Source organism: Aphidius gifuensis, linkage group LG2 (genome assembly GCF_014905175.1).
Source record: "Aphidius gifuensis isolate YNYX2018 linkage group LG2, ASM1490517v1, whole genome shotgun sequence".
Taxonomy (NCBI): Eukaryota; Metazoa; Arthropoda; class Insecta; order Hymenoptera; family Braconidae; genus Aphidius; species Aphidius gifuensis.
In genome coordinates this window covers 29,300,695-29,326,785 of record NC_057789.1, presented here as the reverse complement: position 1 = coordinate 29,326,785, position 26,091 = coordinate 29,300,695, and the positions used below count along the sequence as shown (strand labels likewise).

General features: G+C 22.7%; 1 protein-coding gene across 41 annotated transcripts in view; it reads left to right on the top strand.

Annotated features, from left to right (window-relative positions):
• The window catches only part of LOC122850136 (CUGBP Elav-like family member 4), a 368,827-nt gene extending 346,751 nt beyond the window's left edge, over positions 1 to 22,076 (top strand). For 21 of the 41 annotated variants that reach the window (XM_044149207.1, XM_044149201.1, XM_044149181.1 and 18 more), the window contains 9 exons: positions 177 to 256; positions 7,966 to 8,112; positions 8,303 to 8,426; positions 8,881 to 9,036; positions 9,415 to 9,528; positions 11,341 to 11,418; positions 14,568 to 14,726; positions 16,143 to 16,321; positions 16,548 to 22,076. In XM_044149207.1, the coding sequence (XP_044005142.1) occupies positions 177 to 256; positions 7,966 to 8,112; positions 8,303 to 8,426; positions 8,881 to 9,036; positions 9,415 to 9,528; positions 11,341 to 11,418; positions 14,568 to 14,726; positions 16,143 to 16,270 (986 nt within the window). In that variant the 3' untranslated portion in view covers positions 16,271 to 16,321; positions 16,548 to 22,076. The remainder of the gene's footprint in view (positions 1 to 176; positions 257 to 7,965; positions 8,113 to 8,302; positions 8,427 to 8,880; positions 9,037 to 9,414; positions 9,529 to 11,340; positions 11,419 to 14,567; positions 14,727 to 16,142; positions 16,322 to 16,547) is intronic. The other 20 variants (XM_044149205.1, XM_044149185.1, XM_044149189.1 and 17 more) reach the window with 15 other exon arrangements.
• The last annotated feature ends 4,015 nt before the right edge of the window (positions 22,077 to 26,091 follow it).

Here is a 26,091-nt window from a genome sequence, read left to right as displayed (position 1 = left end):
AGTTTAATCATCAACACGATCGCGCCAGGTGTGTACAAAATGAAAAAAAAAAAAAAATAATAAATACATGTATTCGTGATCATTATACTTAATAAATACAATTTTAGTATTTTTCATTATTACAATAATCATTTTATAAAACATAAATTAATTTTTTTATTATTTTTTTGTTACAGGTTGTGCATTTGTGAAATTTCCATCACATCAAGAAGCATTGGCGGCAATTAATTCACTTCACGGTAGCCAAACTATGCCGGTAAGTTTTAAAATACAAAACTTTTAAGTAAAAAAAAAATTATAAATAAATTTTTATTTTTGAAATAAATAAATAAATATTAAAAGTAGTTTTACCAACAAACATTTCGTAATGACTGGTTAAACAAGAATTTGCATAATACTTGAAGTTGAAGGAATAAACAAAAGAGAATAGATTGTCATACACATTGTATATAGAGTAAAGAGATGTTGAATATACAACTGGAGGACTTTAGCCGATTCAAAAAGGACCAAAAGTTGACAGTGGTCTCGGTGAGCCAACCCCTCTTACTTTTCCACCTTTTTCAACCCCAAAAAAGCGTCTGACGACAGACCAAAACTTTAACCAGGAAATTTCAATTTTCTCTCTTTCTATTTTTTATTATTTCTTTCTCTCTTGGCTTGATTTCTCTCGACCCACCTCATTCCACTACTTATAATTGAATTGTCAAACTGGCTCGTGGTGTCGCCTTGAATTTCACCTGAACGATTGAGGCCAAAACACAAACTCCAGGGGGTAAATTTATTAGAAAGAAAGAAAGAGAAAATTAATTTTAGCTTCTCCCCTTTTATTGTATTATTTTTTTTTTTTTTCTAACTTTTCTACCAATCCTCTTCTCCTCTCAACAACTATATATACATTTGGCACTTTAATTTTGGTTTGTGACCTTTAGGGGACTTGAAAATTTTATCCAACTTTCATAATATTATTAACCCTAAAAATAATATTTATTTAACAATGCTTTTTGGAATTAATTTTCATTCAAATTGTATATTTACTGTACTCTGTGTTCTTCATAAAGCCTGGTGAATTATTTTTTCAAGTTCACATACAATATGTGTGTGTGGTCTTGTATATAATCTGATAAAATATTTATGTAACTTGTTAATTTACTCGGAGAGTTCACAAACAGTGTGCCTTATTTTTTTCTATACAAAATTATGGTAATCAAGGATCTTCAATTGACTTTTAAATAAATTTCGAATAGCCATTATTAAATATTTTTTGTCTTTTATTTTTTAAAGTAATTAATTTTTATATTATTTAATCGAAAATAATACTTTAATTTTATACATTGCTTTATCGATCGAAATTTTTATTGAATACATGTATATATTCGTGATTTTATATTGTAAAAATTTTTTTAAAAATATAAAACACGTTTGCTGCACGATACATGCACTGCCCGAGGGTAATTCGATTTGGCCATGTTCATGCCTTATTCCCTTATTTCATCCTCTTGCTTTTCCAACTCATCTTGTCTTCTTATATACATCTTGAATCCCCTCGATCAACCTTCATACTCGTCCAATATTCAAAACTGTATTACCAAGACGAAAGACATCTCGACTTACCTATATAAAAAATGAGATTTTGATTTGAAATCTGATACGTTGAGGGTTACTTTTATGCATATATATAAATATTTTTTCAAGATTATAAGGGTACTTTTTTTGAATATAATCTTAATACATTTTTTTTTTTATTTATTTTCATTACATTTTCATTTTTATATTCGTATTATATTACAATACACAAAAATACATTTATTTATTTTTTTCTTTTATCTTTCAACAGTTAAATTTAAAATATATATAAAATTTAAATTATGATAATATTGACAAGTAAATTCTTCAATCAATAGCAAAGCAAAAAAATAAAAATAAATTGAAGCAAATAATAAACACAAAAGAACCAATAAATTTTCATGTAAAAAAAAATAAATATTCAAAAATGTGAATGCACTTGTCCATTGAATAATAAAATATAATTATTAATAATAATAATGATAATAATGATAAAACAAAAGTTGAAAATTAATACTACTTGATTGAATTTTCAAGTGTAGTTTTGAGTAGGTAAAGTAGAATTATTCTGCATTGAACTGAACAAGTTGAGAGTTGAATTTGTCCCTAAGATATCTTTACCCTTCATTTATCATACCAATTAAATTCATGTTCCAATATATATATATTTATTTATTCAAACGAGTCTATAATAATAATGATAACAATATTGAAAGGAGAAAAAAAAATGAATACATAATATTAAATGTTTAAATTGATCCTATACTTGAAAAATAATTCTCGAAAAGTTTAATATATTAAATGGGGAAAAGACCCTTGTAATATAATTAGGGCCTATTAAAGTTACAAGGATGCGCCTATTGTGATTACTATCTTTGAAAAATAAATTTTTATTTAAGTACTCTCTTGTATTTTTTAAAAAAAACGTCAATATATTATCTGAATATAAAAATAACCTGCGTCTACCTATCCATTATTTCAAGTCACCCTTTTTAACATCAAGTCCTCAAAATATATAAAAAAGTAAAATAAACTTTTTTAACATTCGATTAAACGATGCGGATCAAAAGATTATTATTATTATTATTCAAGGGATGATTTAAAAATAACTCAAGTGGAGAAAGCTCAATTCAAACTTTATTTTATTTTTTTTTTTGAATAAAAAGCAAGAGATAAGAATTTTTATAATTGACTGGAAATATTTTATTTTCTTATTTAGAGTAGGTTTTTTTTTCTTCGAGAATTTTATAATTTAAATATAATTTTTTTTTCTTAAATTTGTTTTTAAGCTTTTTTTGTATTGATTTTTATATATTAAATTTTTTTTTATTTTTATATTGTTGTATTTATGTGAATAAATTAGTATTTTTAAATGAAATTTTTCATGATCGTGTGATGAAAGAGAGAAAAAAATAAAATAAATAAAAAAACTTATTAAAATGTTGGGGCTATGTCTAACTTTTTTGTTTCTGTGGTTTGAGCAGTAGGGCCATTGAGATGTCTCGTTGAATCACACGCAAAGTCTCATTTAGTTTTCCCCTTTATTTTTTTTTTTTTTTTATATTTTTTGTTTGCACGAGAACGGTGGTACAATGAAAGGTGGCCTCAAAAAGGTGACGCCCCATTCTGAAGTTTTAAAGTCACACTTTGTGTGTTTATCCAACAAAAGAGCAATTTTTTTTTTTTACTAAAAAAAATAAAAATACTACTTTGCTTGATGAATTTCACGTCACAAGCGATCAGACAAACATGTCAAGTCAAAAAAAAAAAAAAACCACCACCACCACCAGCAATAACACAAAGCTCCCAATTCAAAATTGAAAATAAAATGAAAAATAAAATCAACACGATAAACATAAAAAAAAACAAGATAAAAATTTATAAAATTTCAAAGTTTAAATGTATTTTCTGACCTTGTAAAAACTTGTCAGTCGAAGTTTTCCGGTACCCACCCTGTAACCATCACCGGCCGGATGTACCTTTTTTTATATTTTTCTTCATCGAGCAAGTAGATAAAAGGAAATTGTCTTCGCATTAACGGATACTCAGGAAACTGTTTCCAACATTTAATTAAAGACACATCTCCCTTCATTTTATTTTTTTTTTCTCGTTTGCCTCTCAATTCTACAACCCCCTCACCTCCCCAATCAATAATCTCTTCGTAATTACACACAGTATTTTATTTTCTCAAAATAAACCAACTATTTTTTTTCTCAATATAATATATAAATAAAAATATATATAACAGCCATTAATTTATATTTTAATCTTTATTGAAAATTATGAAATTTTCCTGTTTATTAATTAATAACAACCACCAATCACAAATGAACTATTAAAATTTGAATTTAATCATCAAAATAATTATTTAATATCAGAGATTAAAATTATATATATACATAAAGTTGAACAATATATTACAATGTATTATTATTGTACAATTTACATAGTCAATGGTTATTGGAAATTTAGGGGATATTTGCGGTTCGATCACTCGTAATTTCTAATCCAACACTTGTGGCTTACACATACATATACTAATAGATATTGAGAATTGATTTTGGTTGTGTGTATGACGATGATGATGATGATGGAGAGTAAGGTGAGCTTTATCGCCTCGTTGGTTATTGCAAAATGTAACTTGTCTGTGAATATATTGGTTATGTGTTAAAGGCACAAGCTAATTTTCATCATCATAACACTTCCTTGAATATCATTTTAGACAAGTCTTGTGGTTCACATGGTCGAGTTTGTATCAACCAATATTAACAACTCAATACAATTTCTATTGCCAATTATTATGCCGTTACTAAAACGACTATCTTCAATCAATAAAATAATTGCATCATATTGTCATTTACATTTCAAAATAAACAATTAATATCATTGCTTTTATTATTAAATTAAAAATAAATTTTTTCATATTTTATTATTGATAGTTTTTGTATTTTAAAATTGGGTCATATGGTTTTATTTTAATTTTTTCATTCAACCCTCTTTTTGTATACATTTATGAAAAAATTTTCATCAAAATTAACCCTCTAGTTTATTTTAACACACCCTAGTATTAAAATAATAACATTAAATTTAATAATTTTTCAAATTAAATTTAATTTTCTTTGTTAAAAAGTAAAACTTGCGACAGGCTTCATTTTTTTTTTCTCGACAATATTCAAGCTTAATATACTGGAAATTTTTTTTTATTAAAAATACAATATTATTAAATTTAAAAATAAAAAAAGTCGTGGAAGATGATCAAATATCTGCGTAAAAAATATAAACCTAAAAAAAAAAAACACCTCTATTATTATTATTATATTCATAGTGAAATAAAAATTAAAAAAAATAAAAAAATTTGAATGAGATGATAAGAAAATACTTTGACGCTTATCGAAGAGAGAAAAAAAAAAAATTTGAATTGAAAAAAATATGGTAAATAGAAGTAGAGAGAGAGAGAGAGAAAAAGAGAAAAAAAAAATCAAGTAAAAATTATTTTTCAGACATGAAAGGCATGTGGATAAATATTTGTATTACATTCAATCTACTGGTAGTCTGTAAAACGTTTTTTGGTATAGATGGTAAATAGAAAAGATAGACCAGTTGAAGCCTTTGCAAAAGAAAATATTTTTCATCCGTATATACTTTAAACGATATCTCTCAACCAAGTCCATCATCCTCCATCTCATTTTCCTTCGATTTTCTCTCGATTTTCCCTGGCTTTCCTATTCCCCATTATTATTTCATTGATTTTTTTTTTCCATCATTTTTTTCAACATTCTGTTTATGTCGGTTTGTAACTCGATACTTTTTCAAGGTACATCTCAACTTGTATTTTTATGTTGAATAAAAAAAGATGATAAAATCACAAGACAAATTGATTCACTTTCTGGACAACGAATTCACCCAACTGTCCTTGTAAATTCGTATAAATTACATTTTTTATTTATCTTAAATTTGTCAAACGAAAATAAATAAAAAATACATCAATTTGTTCGTTAATAATTCATCTTTATACGTCTAAAAAAATATTTATCTAATATAATTTAATAAAATTAACATTTAAATTAATTTTAAATACAAAAAAAATATATTTAATTTATTTTTAAAAAATGCCTAGAAATATATTTACAAGATGTTCATCTCGAGTGATTTCAACGTCAGGCTAGAATAAAAATGAATATAAAAGTAGACATACACTGTGCATAATACATAAGCAGACTAAAATTTACATTTATTTTTTTCCATGTCAAGCTTGATCGAGTAAAACTACCAAAATAATAGAAAAATAAAATTCAAATAAAATACTAAAACTAATGAACTGTAATCCTTCAGTAATGATGCACCAAACTAATAGCACTGATACAATTTAAAAATAAAATTCAACCTACTCTAAAAATATATTTAAAAAAAAAAAAAAAAAATTGATAAAATAATTAAAAACAAACAAATAAAACTACTGTGTTTTAAATTTCAAATTAATTATATAATTGTTTCAAAGATAATCATCATGATAAGTAAATTATTTGATTTTTTTTTCATTCATTTATTTATCAAAATATTCAACAGTAAATAATAATGATTAAAATTAAATCAACAAAGTTAAATTTCAATGGAAAATTTTCAAAGAGAATCATCAACAAAAGCATGCTAAAATTTAACAATAATTTTCAATGATTATCAAACGATAATGTTATTAATTATTTATTTTATTTATTTGTGTTTAAATAATTTTTTTTTTGTTCAATTATAATATACTGTAGGGTTTCATGTTATTGACGTTAAATTTTAGTAATTCTATTCTATGAAAATTTCATATACGCATATTGCAACATACGATAGAATTGGAATCATGAATTCTGATCGAGTATGAGGAGGAGGAGGAGGAGGATGTAATACACGTGGGGACTATGCAAGTGCTTTGATGTTTTCGAAACTTGAAAAGCTTGTGAGGGACTAAAGAGTAGATTTTAAAGATATATATATATAGGTTGAATGTATGTATATAGGTTGGATGAGACTAGTCAAAACACAGAAGCCTAGTCCCAAATGCTTTGAACCTAAGAAAATCAATCCTTTGTAAGGCCCTTTGATGTACTTTGTTGGAAAGCTCGAGGCTGTGACAAAGGTAAATGTTGCTTCGAGTGTTAATAAGGTACACTACCACATAATAATTTCCTCAATCAACCAAACATGTAATCATTGAAATCTAAAATTGACTATTGATTAATTGTACATCAATATAAATATGGATTATAATTTTTTTATCTTTTTTTTTTATAAATATCTTTGATGTATAATAATTTATTTTTTTTTTATCTTTTTTTGTGTCCAATATTTTCTATTAATTTTTAATACAAGTGAAATTGAAATTTATCAAGTTTAAATATTATTAATCTTGATGGAATTTATTTTTCATTTTATAGAAAGGTTTTTATCGTGAAAATTTTATTCTGTAGATTTGAACAATATATGTAAAGTGAGTCGAGTTAAATGTGAGTTGTAAACTCGAGTCACGATCAGCCATTTGCATTGATGATATGAAAAATAAAAAAAATATATTTAATATATTTATTTATAAAAAATATACACGTGTTGAAGTGAATATTCAGTTAAAGAATTGAAAAATCAGAAAAGCTAGGTAAAAAATATAGAAATGCCTGATGCTACATACTGACCACCTGTTGCCCAGTTACATTTATATTTTAGATGTCGTTTTCAATTCCCGCCACTTTTCATAGACAAAAATCCCAAGGGGTTGTAAAATAAAAAGGGTAAAAGTTTATCTTATTTGCGAGAAAATCCAGGTGATATTTATTTCAACGATAAAACATTTTTTTCTTTCAAACTAATAAATTTACTTTATTCAATTGAAATTTTATTTTTCAAATAAAATAACAATATTATCAATAATTTTATATCCAAATATTGATTATTTAATTTTATCAATTTTTATAAATATCCTGAATAAAATTGAAGCAAAAAAAAAATTATTTCATTAAAAAATAAACAAACAATAAAACAACTGACTTATTTATTTTTTATAATTTCTTTACTTAAATAAAAAACCATATTTAATAATCAATATAATTTCCAGCTATAATTATAATCCACAAATAGATAAAATAGATAATTAATTACAGAGATTAATAAAACTTTGTAAACATAAAAATATATGTGTGTGTGATAATTTAAATCAGGTCGTTGAGGAGAGAAGCATTGTTCCATAAAATATTTATTTACCATCAACAACAAACAACTCATATTTATTATAATGATAGACTGTTTAATAAACTGTTTAACGATGCTTTGATGATTTTAAATTATTAATTAAAATTTATTATTATTATTTTTTTATTTATTATGATGATGATAATAATGTTTTTTTATTTTTTTATGTTACAGGGAGCTTCATCGAGTCTAGTCGTTAAGTTTGCCGACACTGAAAAAGAAAGACAATTACGGCGCATGCATCAAATGGCTGGAAATATGAACAGCCTTTTAAATCCTTTTGTATTTAATCAATTTGGTCCCTATGGTGCTTATGCTCAGGTTTGATAATTTTTCATGATTAATATATTTACTTGCCTTTTTTTTTTTTTTTATCTTTTTTACACTATTATTTTAAATTATATCACGTTGTTTTTTAATTTTATTTTATTTTATTACACGGTGATAATGATAGTGTATTTTTAGTATACATTTTTTAATTGATGATTTTTTATTTACTTTTTTAAAATAGCAGCAAGCAGCACTGATGGCGGCAGCGACGGCGCAAGGAACGTACATCAATCCAATGGCAGCACTTGCTGGACAACTACCCCACTTAAATGGTATGCCGAATCCGGTTGTTTCACCAACTTCCGGTAGGTTTTATTATTATTATTTAATAACACAAAGCGATTTATCAACAATCATCGAGATTCCAGTGTTTAAAATTACATGATGAATTTATAAATTTAAATAAATAAGAAAGTAAGATTTAAAAATAAGAAAAATCAATTTTTTTTTATTCGAAATATATCGAGTTAAATTTAATAAAAAAATATAACTATTTTTCTATTTTTTACTATGATTATAACCACGTGGTTTTATCTCATCTATTTTTTTTTTTCTTTATTCTTCTATTTTTAATTCTACAAGCTTTTTTTGTGAAAATAATTTTTTAAAATTGAAATTTTAAAATTGCTTTGACTTTATATGGAATTTTTATTTAAAGACATGATTTTCAAATTAAAATTGTTAGTAAAAAACACAAATAATTTTGTAATATAATTTTTTTTAAAAATACTAATATATGTATTTAATTTTGAAATTAAGGTACCGGTACCGGTCAACCAGTGAATGGTGCAATACCCTCATTACCATCACCAACAATGCCAAATTTCAATATGGCAGCACAAACACCAAACGGCCAACCAGCTGGTTCTGATCCCGGTGTTTATACCAACGGAATTCCACAAACATTTGCAGGACGTGAGTATCAACTCGGGCGCATAGTGCCGCCCCTGCGCGCCAATCATCCAATCCGTAATGCTTTTATTATTGCAATATAAAATGATTTAAAAATATAGACAATAATTACATATAGTCTTGAAGTAAAATCACAAAAAAAAAAAAAAAAAAACCACGTGAAAAAATTACTCACATCTACTTGCCCAAGGGTGCATTGAATTTTTAAAAAATTTTAAATAAATAAATTCCATAAAGCTAATTCATTTAATATTTTATAAATGCGGCAAATGTATAATTTAAAAATGAAATACAATGAAATATGGATTGTCACAATTTTTGGCGCAATGGGGCATAATAATTATTTCATTTCTGATAAGAGCTGAGCTTACTGAAGTGTAGATGCCCTCCATTTGTCGATTCCAGCACCTCAGGGATTACCCAACGGGGAGGGTGCTGCCCTCCAGCATGCAGCATATACTGCTGGAGCAATACAAGCATATCCTGGTGCTGTTGGTAAGTCAAAAATTCATATTAATAAATTCAAAAAACCAAACAAAGCTATAGCTTAAGATATTTTAAATTAAAAATAAAAAAAATAATAATGTAAAATAAATAAAAACATTCATAGTTGATGATGAAAAATTAAAGGGTTATTACGATGAAAATTACTGGCTTTTATTGGTCGCTTAAATATTTTTAGGAAATGAAAAATAAAAATAATAAAAAAAAAATAATATACAGAGAGATATGAAGAGTCAAGGGGAAAAAGGATTATGGGCTGGGTGAAAAATATAAAAAATTGAATTTTACGTTTACTTGGCCGTTAACCTTATTTTATATCCTCAACCTATTTTTAAAGCTTTTTTTTTTTTTCATCCTGTTTTTATTTTTTTATGTGCCAATATGATTTGAAAAAAAAAAAAGGGATATTTGCTTTTTTTTTTTCAACTCATCCGCATGTAATTTTGAAGGCATGAGTGCGTGATATTTACATGTTTAAAATCTATATATGTATATTTATTTATTTACATATGTGCACTCAGTATTAAACAGCCAAACCAGTCGTAAATTTGGTGTAATGCTTCGGGCTAAATAGTCGTTTCATATTTACACGGATTATTACCTGTTCTCATTTATTGAATATTCTCTTCGTTCACTGTGGTTAAACACATTCGCTATAATTCTCTATAATGAAAAAAAAGCTAAAAATTGAATGTATTAATTTTTTTTAAAATAACAAGATAAATTTGTAATTATATTTTCATATTGATTTTTTATGGAATTATAGTTTTTATTTTGAATAATATCATCATTTAAAAATTGCATTAAAAGCTCAAGTACAATTTTCTAATTTTTTTTTTTTTCAAATAAAGTTAACAAGTATTTTCAAAAATTATTTGTAGAAAAAAACGAGAAAAATATTTTTCTTTTTGTTTAAATATAAATTTTAAATTATAAAAAAATATTATTCATGTTTACTATTGTTTATAAATAATTTATTTATTATTTTTGAAACTTGTGCTTTTTAGTTTTTAAAAAATTGCGATATAAAAATTTTCTAGTACTTACAAATCATTAAAAATAAAATGATATCATCGATTAACATTGCTAAAAAAAAACCTTTAACAATATATTTAAAAAAAAAAAAATATATAAATTAAAATATATATGAATATCATTTATATTCAATGCTTGAAATGACAATGATTTTACAACAATATCAAATATCAGTATCATTTTTTTTCCTCAATAGAAATGAGAGAAATTTGTTTTATTTTTTTTCGGTAATTTGAAGGTTTGGTAAATGTGAAATATGAGAATATATATAAAAAGAGTAAAATACTGCAAAATAACGATATCGATATTTGAGTACATGTTGAGCCTTGTCACTCGTATTTGAAATAAAAAAATAAATATAAATAATATATATGCAGATAAATTCGTGTGTCAAAGCTTTAACAGAAACAAGAGTGACAATGATAACATTGAGGCATGATGATACCCTTGCCTACGCGAAAATATATTCAAAAAAAAAAAATACAACAAAAATAAATATATAAACGTAAATTTGAAAAAACAATTTATCAGTTGATTAAATTATCAGCTAAACAATCACAACAATTAAATATGATGTTAAATTAATTGTAGCTTTTTTTATTAAATATTTGATAATTAAAATATAAATTGTTTTGCATGTTCGGATACAATTTTAAATAATATTTTTATATTAAAAAATAAATATATAAAACAAACAAAAAATGATTGTTGTTGCATGAAATATTCCTTAAATGTTGATCATTATAAATATTGTTGTTATTGTCGCAGCTTATGGTGCTGTCTACGGCCAGTTTCCTCAGGCCATACCTCCACCAATGACAGCAGTTGCACCAACCCAAAGAGAAGGTAAGTCAGCTAATTAGAAAAAAAAAAACATTATTTGTCAAATTATTCACGTTATATATTTTTAAATATATAAATGAATTTTAATTGTTTGTTGTGTTATTGTTTAAGTTGTAATTTTTCATGACCCTAATCATCCTGTCAGTAGATTTACTCCACAAATCCCATCAAAATGTAATGCTTGATTGAAAAAAAAATATAATAATAATGACATCGAAATTCTGGATATTGATCGAGATGATAGAAAAAAAAAAAAAGAATGAAAAAATATAATTAAGATAAATTTTTGAAAGAAAAAGTTAATTAATTTGTTCGATGATAAATTGAATTTCGAAATATGCCGGGAGATGTTGGTTCATAATTAAATTAAGTGGACAATTTTACATGGAAAAAGTAGAAAAAGAAAAGAGTATATGTAAAATGAGATAATAAAAAAATAGGAGGAAATTTTTTTTTAAAATGAGAATAAAGCAATGAGGAAAGGGTTTAGAAAAAAGGGGGCGGTATACTAATTGCAATTAACAACTCACCATTATTACAATATACGATGCTTTACAATGAGATAATGCAAATAAAAGTAAAGTTTTAATTACTTTGGTAGTAGCCTAAGCCAACGGCAACTGTTGTTACATCTCAGGATAATGAAAAGTTTATACCGCATTCTTAATGTATCCACCTCAACGCACGTTGTTACTATTCATCAATTGATTTTTTTTTTTTTTTTTTTAATTCAATTTTTTTCAATTTATTCAGTTTAATCATGTTTAATTTTTTATTCACTTGAAGATAAACATTATTTGATGTTAATTTAAAAGTTACTGAAGAAGTATTATTTTTTTTTTTATTTTGTATTAATTATTTATTGGGGATGATTTAATATGATGTTTTAATTATTTTGTCAAGCTGTTTATTTTATTCATTTAAATATTATTATTGTTGTTACTTCAATATGCCTATAAATATTTTCGTTTAAAAAAATTGTAATTATTAATAATCTTTCGAAGGGTTTTTCACGAATTTTAATAATTTTTTAATTTTTATTAATTCTACGTGGATGTTGAGGAGCTTGAATTTATTTTAATGACTTTAGGTGATTTTAAATTAATTAAATTAAATTCACATTACTATAATAGCTAAAAATAATAATTAATTTTAATTCATTTTTGACGAACATAAATTAATTTAAAAAATTTAAATAATTCTAAAAAATCACTGCCATTTAAATGAACAAAAAAAAATAATTATAAATTTATATTTTCAAATAATTTAAGTATTAATTTAAACGAAATAATTTCATTCGTGATAAACCCCAAGTTAGCTATTTTAATTATAAAATAAAATAATATTTTTGCATGAAAAATTATTTAAAAAATTCAATATTTCATTGGCACTTGATGTGTAGTCACTATAATGATTATTTTGTGTATTGTTTCTATATACATAATATGAATTAATATCTGTAAATGACAACAACAATAATTGTTATTATGCATTTTATGTATTTCCTAAAAATAATTGTATTCTTTTGTCATATCCATGTTTATTATTTTCTTATTTATAATCCTTTCAAATGTTTTATATTTTTTTTTGAAAAAAGTAACTTCATACTTGCATTATTCTTCTTGCAATTTTTGCAAATTGATTATGCACATGTAAAACATCTGGATTTATATAAATCTGTATGTAATGGGCGTATGTAATTAAACATTTAATCAACTCGAAAATAATTTACTTGGCTTATGTTATAATTCAAAAAAAAAAAAAACAAAAAATAAAAATACAATCTTCATTGTTTCGTTTAACCCAATTAAATTTTGAAACTTTATTTTTCATTATAATTTAATATGAAATAATTAAATTTAATAATCATTCATTTTTATATTCAATTAAATTCATTAATTAAATAAATATAATAAGTTTTAAAAAGACAATGAAATATAAAATATCCGCTGGGACAAATTTTAACTTTTGTTAAATTTAGTTTGTTTTTAATTTAGCGTTATATTGTTTTGATACTTGGAAATTATAAACAACGATTAGGATAGTTGTAAAAGTCAATTAAAACTATTAAGGAAAATTGGTGTATTGGGAATTTGTATGGTTTTGTAACCATGGAGAAATTTTATACTCTTCCTAAGAGATTTCAGACTCAAAATTTTCATTATAACATTTATCAACAACGTCACAAAAAATGTGAAATTTTAATATGAAATTATTTCGATATTTAAAGCTAAATTTTATCGATTAAATATCAAAACAAATGTCGTTAGAAAAAATTGTATATACATCTGCGATCTAGCATGTGTTGAATTTTTTTTTTTTTTTTCTATTCCTTAGCTAATAAATAATTTAGAAATTCTAGAATAATTTTAGTGAATAAAAAAAAACAAAGCATTTATCACTATCAACATCTCATCAATATCATTTCATTATAATCCTATTCCATAAATTAATTTTTCTAAATAATAGTAATTTTTTTTTTTTTATAATATTCATGTTTGTCTTGTATTTCTCGTGTTTGTGTGTGTACAATTTGAAAGTATAAATACTCAATGTCGAAATGAAAAAAAAAAGCATTAATAACTTTGAAATGAAATTACTTGAAAAATATTTATTTTTAATTTTTTTATTAAGTATTTAAAAATAAATAAAATCCGACTGTACGAGAATTAAATTTATGAGAAATTTTATTTATTAATTTTTTATCAATTATTATTAAATTCATATTTATTTAAATAAAATTTATAAAAAAAAATTATCGATATATTTAATTATATTAAATAACTTTGATATTATTTTTTATTTATTGCATAAATTTCACTTCATTATTTCCACTCATTCATCATTCAATTTATCATAAAAAATAAAAAAAAATTTACTCAAACATTTCTTTAATCTTCAATTTAAATTATTTCAATTTTAAATCTAAAAGAACTTTAAAAACTTGGTACAGACGGTTTATTTTTTTTTTTATTTATTTTCTCATTCAACTCTTGATACAATTAAAAATAAAAAAAAAAGAAAACGCATCAATGTAAATTAAAAATCACTTTAATCGGTTAAATAAAAAAAAAAGTAAAATTAGTTAAAATGACTTGAGTATTATTGCTTCAAATTTAGATGTTTAGTGTGTGCTCTGATTTACATGGTAGGATGCTCTATCTCAGGACCTGAAGGCTGTAACCTGTTCATCTATCATCTGCCTCAAGAATTTGGTGATTCTGAATTGATGCAAATGTTCATTCCATTTGGTACTGTTATATCTTCAAAGGTCTTCATTGATCGAGCAACAAATCAAAGCAAATGTTTTGGTAAGTTAATTATTAGAAATTATTATTTTATAAATTTGCAAGTAGTACAATAATTTACCAACTAATTATATCACAAAAATCCAATAATAAAATGTTTTAAAAAAAAAAGAAAGATAATTTTACCAAGGTAGAAAAAAAAAAAGGAAAAATAACATCTATTGGTTTTCAATTTTATTGAAAGGGGTTGTGCAAGCCCCTGTGGATATACTGGGGCATATAAATACTGTTTTTGGTAGGTCGATTTTATCTGTCCAACGAGTGCCTCGACTCGTTGCACTATCTCCGGTCATTCAGCCTGAAATACCCGAAGGTCTTGCTTGTTCCCCTTCAGCAAACTAAAATGTCAGATGGATATATATAAAAAAATTTATATATATATCAGGGACAAAAAAATATATATATAACAAAAAAAAGCTCAAACTGATGGAAGCTTTTGGATCATAGTGTCGTTTCCATGAACGCCTACCCTGAAGCCTTGAATCACACACCCTCATTGTATACATATATTTAGTTTGAATTCAGAGGGATGTGGAGAATGAAAATGGTGATGGGAGAGACACGTGAAATGTCTATTGGAGCTGATATCCTTTGTACGTTGATACTGATATACGTGACTCTGTTTCTCTCCCTCGATTCTCTGGATCTCTCTTGTCTATTTCTCTCTCTCTCTCTCTCTGCCTAGGGTTACACTAACCCTCGGCTATTTTACAAATATATACACTGAATCTATTGATCCTCAGAATCCATGTATCTTATGCATCATCGCCTTTGCTATGCAATAAATATATATTTATTCTTTTGAAGATTTTTTAGAAAATATTTTATATGATCCTCTAATAAATCTAATTAATTCAAAGATAATTAAATTTAAATTATAAAATTGACAATTAATTTTTACTTTATTTTTTATTTTTTAGTTTATATTTTTATTGGGATTTTAAAATATAAAATATCATGGGCATATAAAAAAAGTTTTCCACTTTTTTTTTTGGAATTTTTTATGGAAAAATAGTAGGCTCTCGTTTGTAAAAGGTTGAAGGGTCGTATCAAACTTGTTATCATTATTTTTAGTAAAAAAAGAAGCATAAAAAATTAAATAAGAAAAAAAAAATTATTACGTTGGTAATAGCAGTGAAAAATGAAATTGGCTTTGTAAAAAAAAATCATAATAATAAAATAACTTTGCCGAAAAAGTCGTCTCGTTATGGGCTTGGTCTCTTTTCTCTTAGCTTCAGTGAATCCAGATAATGGTGTTCATTAAAACTTTTTTATTTTACAAATGAATGAAAGAAATTTTTAAAAATAAAAATCATATTGTAAGGGAAATAATGAAATATATTGAAAATTGATCTATTGACAATACTCATTTAAAAATTTGAATATATTAATTTAATAAATTTATTATTTTTTTTTCAGGTTTTGTGTCATTCGATAATCAGGCAAGTGCGCAAGCAGCAATCCAGTCGATGAATGGTTTTCAAATAGGAATGAAACGATTAAAAGTTCAACTGAAGAGGCCCAAGGATTCAAGTAAACCATACTAACCCACGTCCTAGCCTAGATATTCTGATCGGGTTGCACCCTACAGCTGTAGAGTAAATATATTTTCACTATTAATTCAATAATTATTTCGACTAATTATCAAGCTTAAAATATCCTGAATAAATAAATTATAAATTATCAACTAATTATCTTGAAAAAAAAAAAAATAAAAAATCCAATTTTGCAATTAATTTATTTTTTATTCAGAATAATTTTTTTCTTGTAATTATTATACGAAGGTGTGTAATTTATAATAATTTTTTAAATCTTATTTTCCAGACAGTGTCAAATGACAATGCAAACCCGTTGGATATACGTCGATCAGGTGTGAAAAGCATGAATTATCGCAACAACGCTCTTCACCCAAACAACCTAGTCTACTAGTTAGTTAATTCTTTAGAGATTAAAAAATAAAAAAAAACCTAAAATTTAAAAAACAAAAAAAATAATTAAAAACCAAAAAAAAAAAAAAATACTAAAAATACGATTATAAAAAAAAAAACAAAAAAAAAAAATAAAAAAAATTAGAATGATGTAAAATAGAAAAATGAGCAAGGAAGTAATCTCTTGAATGAGTATCGTAAATCCAAACGAGGTCTGTTGAAGAAAAAAAAAAATATCAAATTGATGACAAAGAAAGAAAAAAAATATTAAAAAAAAAATAAAACAAACATTTTTAAATAATAAACAAAATAAAAAAAATAGTCATAAAAGAGTCATTGATAAGGAAAAATATCGAGCCAATAATGAGGCTATATATTCAAATAATGATGAATTATTATGGAATTGATTAAAACTCATGAATTCGTTGAGAAAAAAAAAAAGATATTAAAGAAAAAATTTCATTGACTTGGTAATAATTGATATATATTGTCATTTTTACAATTAAAATCGCACAAAAATGAAGAGAAAGAATTATAGAGATATATATTGCCAGTGGAATAAATATATAATACATATTATAACTTGACACAAACAAAATACACATATTCATAGAATTGAAAATAATATATATTCAAAAGTTGGATGTATCCTTCTGTACAATATATACATTAACATATAAATATTATAAATAACAAAATAAATATATTATTAAATACATAAATTATAAGGTCAAAATAAATATATATATAAAATCGAGGTAGTAGGTTTTATATACCACGATAGTAAAAATAAAAAAAACAAAATTCAAAAATATAAAATTTGAATAATTATTAAAATTAAATGAAACTAAATAATTTTTAAAATTGGCATTGCGTCCTGAAAGATCGTCTCTTTATTATCTCTCTTTTTCTCTCTCTTTTTCTCTCTTTGTTATCAAATGGCTGAAATTCATTGGAAAATGAATATTGAAAAAAATATTTATTATTTAATTGAGACAATTTAATTGTAATATTTGTTTTTTTTTTTTTATAGAAAATGGTTTTTTTTATTTTAATTTCAATGAAGACAGTGATGATAAGAGTCTAGTCATTTAAACAGGCGAGTCATTATTAAAATCATGCTAGAATAAATAATGTTGGATAAGTTAAATTTAATTTTTATTGATTGAAATGGTCAGAGATTATTTTGATCGAAGATAAACATAATTAAATAAATTAATTAAACAAAAAAAATATTTAAAATAAATTATAATTAAAATTTTAATGATACCTGGTCGAGTCAGCTGATAATTGTCAGCCAGGCTGTGAAAATGTAAAAAGAAAAAACATGAATAAATGAAAAAAAAAGATGAAAAAAAAAAGATAAAATGAAAGAATCAAAGATGCGATCGAATGTTTAATTTTTCTTTGTAAAAATAATTAAATAATAATTGTAATACTAATATTAGAAATATTTATAATAATAATAATAATAATAAATCGTCCTTAATCAAATTGTCATCAAAATGTAAATTTCGACGTAATTAATCTCAGGTGATTTCGATCAAAAGTTTATATATTCTAGTCAACTTAATATCGAATTAATTAATCATACTTTTGGTTGAAAAAGCTTTGGATTTTTTCTCGATTTGCACATGCCGTACAAGTTTTAAAAAAAATTATAAAAAGGAAGAAATATAAACAAATAAATAATAAAATTATAATAATGAATAAATGAGGCAAATTAAATGCATGACACGACCAGATGTGTTGCATTTAAAATATATATTCGATCGAATTAATTTCTGGCTTTGGAAGGTGGCTTTTTTGAACGCAAATTTTAAAACAATTTATCTTATTTATTATTGAAAAAATAATCAACCAAAGTACCAACTAATCATACTAATTATCTAATAATAATATTAATAATAAAAATAGTTGTAATTAAATATGTTAATTGAAAATTAAAAATAGAAAAATTTTTAGAATCATAGTAAAATTATTGATAATTGTTTTTAAATGCGGGAATAATGCAAAAAAAAAAAACTACACACACATATAAATTATTAAAACAATTTAAAGTTAAAGAAATGAAATGAAAAAAAAAAAAAAAGACTAATTATGTGGAGTAACAAGATGCAAATTTTGTGAATATTTAATTGAAAAAATAAAGCAAAATTCATGAGAAAACGTTTGTAAAAGTAAATGACATTGAAATGTTTATTTAAATAATTATTTTTTAATAATCATCAAAATTATTTGTAAAAAAATGATAAAACAAATAATCATCTTGTTGAAAACCGTTTATAAAATGTTATTGTTGACGGTTCAATACTTTTTTTTCTTAAAATGTCAAGCCAAAGAGAGAATAAAAATAAAAATAACCAGAGACAATTATTAAGTAAAAAAAAAAATTAATAAATAAAAAAAATTCGATACTTCAGACGCTTTTAAATGCAGACAAGTTACGAATTGATATATTATTTTAACTAGCATAATGAATAATTTATAAATAACGAAAATAAAACAAAAATGATATATATATAAATAATAATTTGAATAATATTAATTAATTAACAATAATACTGATAATACTGATAACAATTAATAATGATTAACATTTAAATAATTAATCATTATTTAATACGTAAAAATGAAATTAAAATATAAAAAAAAAAAAAAAAGTATAGAATTTAAATAAAATCGTCGAAAGCAGATTTGTATTCTTCAATAAATTAATTTTGGAAATAGTGAGATTAATTAATAATCTCGCGTATTTGTAATCAAGGTATTCGAGAATAAATATTAACCTTATTTTTCGAGTACTGTATTAAACAAATTTTCAAAACGCGTCCTTACATAAATAATATATTATTCAATTAAATTTCATAAAAATTTCCTTCAAATTTCGCCTGTATACTCTGAAATACAAAATAAATAAATTTTAAAACAATATACTAATATCATCACGTCATTACACACAATTATATAATATTATTATTTATTATTATTATTGTTATTATTATTATTATAAACAATCAATGATAAAATTGAAAATTGAAATGGAAAAACAAAAGAAAAAGGATTAATTTTGTTAAAAAATAATTTAAACTGATGGAAAATAAAATTGTACATACATGCGCACACATTTGCCAGATGCGTTTGTAAAAAAAAAAAAAATTATTCCGGGCTTTTAAATAATGTAGTATATTTAATTAATAAAAAATTTATCAAAAATCATATTTAAATAAAATCGTTCTAGTTTGTTTGTTTTTTTTTTTCTTCTCTTTAGGTTTGTCGAATTTTTTTGCCCAAATTTTCTTTTAGTTTGTTAATAGTGATGATTTAATCACTGCAATTTTTGGTCTATCAAAATAAAAAGTAACTAAATTATAAAATAAAAAAAAATATATAAATTTAAAAAAAAATAATGCATAGTAATTGCCTGGAGGCGATCGTCAAATGATAATATCACTACGATATAAGCTTTTTATTAAAAATAAAAAAAACTAAAACAATAATATTAAAATAATAATAATGATAATAATAATAATAAAGTATTTGAATATAAAATAATAAAGAAAATAATATAATGTAATTTATAAATTTTAGTGGATTAAAATTAACACATTAAAACCGAAATACGTAATCCAGTCTGATTAAAATTTACAGTGCGAAATATTAAATTTTAAATAAATCAATCCATTAAAACAGCCATTAATGACATTAATTTTTTGCTACAACCAATTCGAATATCGTATACAAAACAATATCTATATAAGAAAATATTAAAATGAAAAAAAAAAATAATAATTAAACATGAATTATTAAGAAACTAGAGTTATAAGTCCGGGAAAAATAAACAAAAAAAAAAAAACTAAAAACAAATTAATTAATTAATAATTAATCTAATAAAAAGAAGAAAAAAAAAATCAAGCTTTGAATTTATTTTTACACAATGTGTGATGATAAAAGTGAAATTAAAAAAAAAATATTTAAACAAAAAATACAAACAAATATTGCAAGAGTTTTGGGAGGGGGTACGAATTAGCACTTAAAAAAAAAATAATACACAATTACACAAATAGACAATGACACATATTAACGAGTATAGAAATTTTCTTTTTTTTTTTTTTATCGATAAATCGATGAGAGTATATATAAATTACAAAAAAAAATTTAAATAAATTTATACATACAGACATAAAAAATAAAGTTTTACATTTGAAAAAAAAAAAGGGCGAGATAGATAATGGATGATACAGGAATACATGTAAAAAATACATTTAAATAGAAAAAAAAAAAATAATAAAAATACTCCGACCTTTCTCAATTGGCTGCACCGCGATTAAAAAAAAAATATGCCAATTTGACGTGAAATTAAATTGGAATTTAATGTCACACGTAAATTTTTTAAACAAAATTTCGAAAGCCATTTCGAAATGGAACAACATTTCCATGAATTAATTTTATATTTTAATTTTTTTTTTTTTTGGATACAGGGTATGTTTTTTGCAATTAATTTATCAGCGTGTAAATGAAATTTAAACAAAATAAAAAAGATTAAATAATAATAATAGTGGTATAAATAATATAACAATATATAAAAATTTAAAATCGATGAATAATGAGACTCTTTAAGAAATAAAAAACTCGGTAGAAATTTGAAAATCTTGTACTGTCTTTACTAACACAATTAACTTACAAATACAGGTAACTGTAATATATATAAATAAATAATCAAACGGAGCCACGAGGAATTAATATTGTCAAATAGAATATATTATTTTTTATTATTAAAAATTTTTCATTTCACATAATTTATTCGGGTGAAACGATTGTAAAAGCAAATTCGCATTAAATCGATTCGTTCTTCCTCCTCATACTCGATTATAAATTACATAACAATTAATATAATTATTAAAAATAGTTAAAATAATAATTATTATATATTAATAAAAATTAATCATAATTTTAGATAAATTTTTTTGTTTTTAATTTATTTTTTCTTTTGCTTTCGACGACTCGCACATTTTTTTAATTTTATTTTATATTTTTAAATTGATATTAATCACTAGATAATTACACATCGAAGTTAATTTAGTTATATTTTTCATTGAGAAAAAATAAAAAAATATTTAAAAAAATAAAATTGTTAATGTTAAAATTGAAAAACAATTTTTTATTTTTCTCTTTTGATAAATTTTATTATGTAACATATTAAAATATGCACACTGAAAATTTAACAAGATTAATTAATAGAAATTTATTTTTCTTTTTTTTCTTTTGGATTTTTTTTAAAGTGACATTTAATTGTCACGAAAAATTGACCGTCAGGGAAGTGCGTTTTAGCGATAGCGGGGTAACATATAGTTTTAAATAAAAAAAATAAATAAATTTTAAAAAATTACCATTCGCTTGAGCGAGAGTAAATTCTTATCGGGCGTTATAGAGACAAATTGCATAGCATAGTTTTATATAGCAGGCCATTTAGGCGTATAAACAAATAAAAAATAAAAATAAAAAAAAAAAAAAGATACATATATATATACATAAACTATGAATAAAAATAAATTAAAAAAAAAACAATTATTATGATTACTATTACTATCATTTAAGATAACAAAATAATATACTTAACAAGATGGGTTATAGTCTCTAAGTAAAATTAAAAACAAAAAGAAAGATCATACATATAAAAACATTAGAAAAAAAAAATAAAAATATATGATTATTATATATATTGGATGAAGAAATAAAATTTAAAAAAAAAAATCCAAGTAGCTGGACGAGAAACCAAATAAGCATATAAATAAAAAATAATATAAAACATATTTTAAATAATTAATCGCCAAAATGAACAAAAAAATAAATAAACAAAAAAAATAACAAAAAAAAAAAAAAAAAAATTAATTAACAAAAAAAAAAAACAAAAAAATGAATTAAGTTTTTAAAGTTAAATTTAAAAAAAAAAATTTCATATAGTTATTAAGTTGCAGTAAGTAAAAAAAATTTTAAAAAAATGTAATGATTGAAAGTGGACACTAAAATAAAATGTAAATCAATTGAAAAAAAAAAAATAATAAATAGTAATGATTAAAAAATAGATCTTAAAATTAAATGAAAAAAAAAATATCTAATTAATGAGAGAAATAAATGATTGGTAACGGTGATGATAAAGTTTGAAAATTAAGACTACATAAAAAAAAAAAATTAATTATAAATTTAATGAAATAAAGAAACATAAAAATTATAATATCTGAATTTGAATTTTAATAGTATTTTAGTTTAGTAAAATGACAAAGGATACATACATTATTATCACCGCGATTTTCACGAAAATAAATTATCCAAAAATGAAAGGAAAATACAAATGAAAATGCTTTTATAAAAATTGTACATTCCGCTTTGAAAAAAAATACAAAAGAAACAAAAAAAAAAAAAAAATATATTAAACACAGTAGTAGTAATTATTTGAGCTTAAGAATTATAATTTTAATTTTTTTTTTTTGTTATTTTAAGAAGAGTGGAGTATTGGAAAGTCAATCTATGTGACGATGATATTTTTATCAATAAAATATTTATCAAGACTAATAAATTAATAACACACTAATCATAAAATTAATTATTAAATTTGCAAAATTTCATAACAAAAACAAAATACTCTTGCATTAAAAATAAAAATTAATTTTTAAATAATATTTGCAACTTAAAACGAAGTTTCCGGTTTTATAAAATTTATTTTTCTTTTTTAAATTGTAATATTTATTAATTATTTCGTCTAATTAACCGGCTGACTTTCGTCAATGTTAAAGCGTCGAAATGCTGTGATCTTTGCACATAAATAATCTGCATTGGCAGCGTCACATTGTCTATATATATAAAAAAAATTTATATATATACTAGTCTGAATTCTGAATAAATAAATTGCTTATTATCTAAACTATAAATAATACTAATTATATATTGTTTTTATTTTTTTTTTAAATCAGCATATAATTGCAAAAATAGCTCAAATTAATTTTTTATTTTTTTTCTTTTAAAACTTGAACTTATTTATATACGCTTATATTTACATCATAAAGTATGTTATATTTTTAACTTGTCTGATATTATTGATGGAAAAATAAAAAATAAAAAAAAAATTGCATTGCAATTTTTAAAATTATTTTTAATTGTGAAATTATAAATCACTGAATGAAATTTGTAATAGATATAATATACAAATATATACTAATCTGAATTTTTTCATTGACAAATATTTGCTTGATTAATATAATAAAATTTTAATTTTTTTCTTTTATTTTTTCATTAAATTTCAATAATATTCATTAACTATAACTGAATTATTTGTGTAAATGAAGAATGATTTTATTTTTAATTTCGGAATGCATAGCAAACGGTTATTTGAGTTATGAAAATAATTGAAAATGTTATTTCAATTTTTGACAGCAGAATAAATTTTTTTTATTCAATGTAAAGTCAAAATAAACACGACGATTTCAACAGCTAATAATATTGTAAATCATAAAAAAAATAAACAACTAAAAATAGATAAATTAAGACAAAAATGAAAATATATTTAAAAGTATTTTTTATTGGTTAAACATTTTGTCGATTTATCAATGAATACAAAAAATCAAAAATGTATTTAACAAAGTTATGAAGTTGATCTGAATTTTACTGATGAATTACTGTGCAATGATTTAGCTATGAAACAAATATAAAATGACAAAATAATCGTTTGCAAAATGACCGATTTATTTAAAGATAATATAATTATAAAAAAAAAAAAAAATGATGGATATAAATAAAATGATAATAGTGAAATTAAAAGAGGAAAAAAATTGTAAGTAAAATAGTATTGATAAACGAAGCAAAATAATAATGAAAAAAAATATTGGCATAAAAAAATACTGGAATTATTGAATGAATAAATGAGGATGGATGAATTAGCATATCAGTGTGTTGAGCTTAAATGAGCACACATGGAATGATATATAAATATAATTTAATTGAATTTTAAACAATAAATAAATATAAATATATATATAATATTATTCACTGAAAATTAATAAATAAATAAAGAAAATTATGATATATATAGTTTGATGATTTCATATTTCCCCGGTCCAATAAATCTCACATAAATCTAATTTTCAACTGTTAAATGTGTCATTTAAATAATAAAAGGAATAATTCAGCTAAAAATATTTTTATTGCATCGGATATTCACGATGGGGTAATGATTTAAAATCAATCATGAAAGAGAGTAAACAAAATTGAGATTTTTGTTTAGTATTAATAGATAATTGATGAAATATAAAAATTATTAATTAAAATTAATTAATTTAGTTGAAGTTATAACAAAAAAAAATGGAAATTATTATTTACACTGCTTATCTTTGCTTGGCGCCAAGTTTTAATTGTTTTTTTTTATTTTTGACATTTATTTTTGTTTGTCTAATCTAGCTGACGCCAGTGTGATTAGATTTACCTTGAGATTTTATTTTTTTAATCATAAAATTAAAAGTCAAATATTTATATCAATTTTAATATTCAATAATAATTTTTGTAAAAACATAATTTATCTTTTAATTTTACAATTATTTCGTATTTTTACCTGAGATTACTTATCAGCTTTGTAAATTAAATAAAATAAAATTTTATTTTTCGAATAGATTTATGATGGAACCGTGAAGAACAATTCCAAAGTAAATAATAATTTATTTTTTTCATGTCTATGAATTTTATGAAACCAAAAACCCATTGGTCCACGTAATAAATTACCAGAAAGATAAGATATTTTTGGTCCTATATATACATCTCAACAGCCACAAAATATATTCAGTCGTCTTTTCAAATTAAAAAACACCAAAATGCGTTATAAATATTTTTTAATTTTTTTAATATTATTAATAATAAAGTCAAAAATAATTTTATCAATGTCAACAATTAGTGATGTTACAATTGACATTATTAAAAAAATTACAAATACATCACAAATTCAAACAACTTTTAAAAATATATCAAATGAAACTGCTCAAAAGAATAAAAAAATCGTTGATCATTTTGATTTTGTGTGGAAAAAACTTGTTGAAAAACACACAAATTCGCATCGAATAAATACTCCATACTCACCTGCTGCATATGGCAAAGTAGATACTGATGCAATTTCTTTCATTTCTAATGTTATAACAAGTGCAGAAGCCTGTGGAGATTTAACCAAAAAATTTGATAAACCTGATAAATCGGGAGATACATATGTAGAATTAAAAAAAATATCAAACAAAATCTCTGAATTAGGAAAAAATATTCATATTTTTCAAAGAAATTTAATGGATTATTTATTATCACAGGAATTATCAAATCAAAAAGGTTTATATAATGAATATATTTGGAAAATTGATAATTTATATAATGATACATTACATTGGTCAGAAGAATTAGAAAATAATATA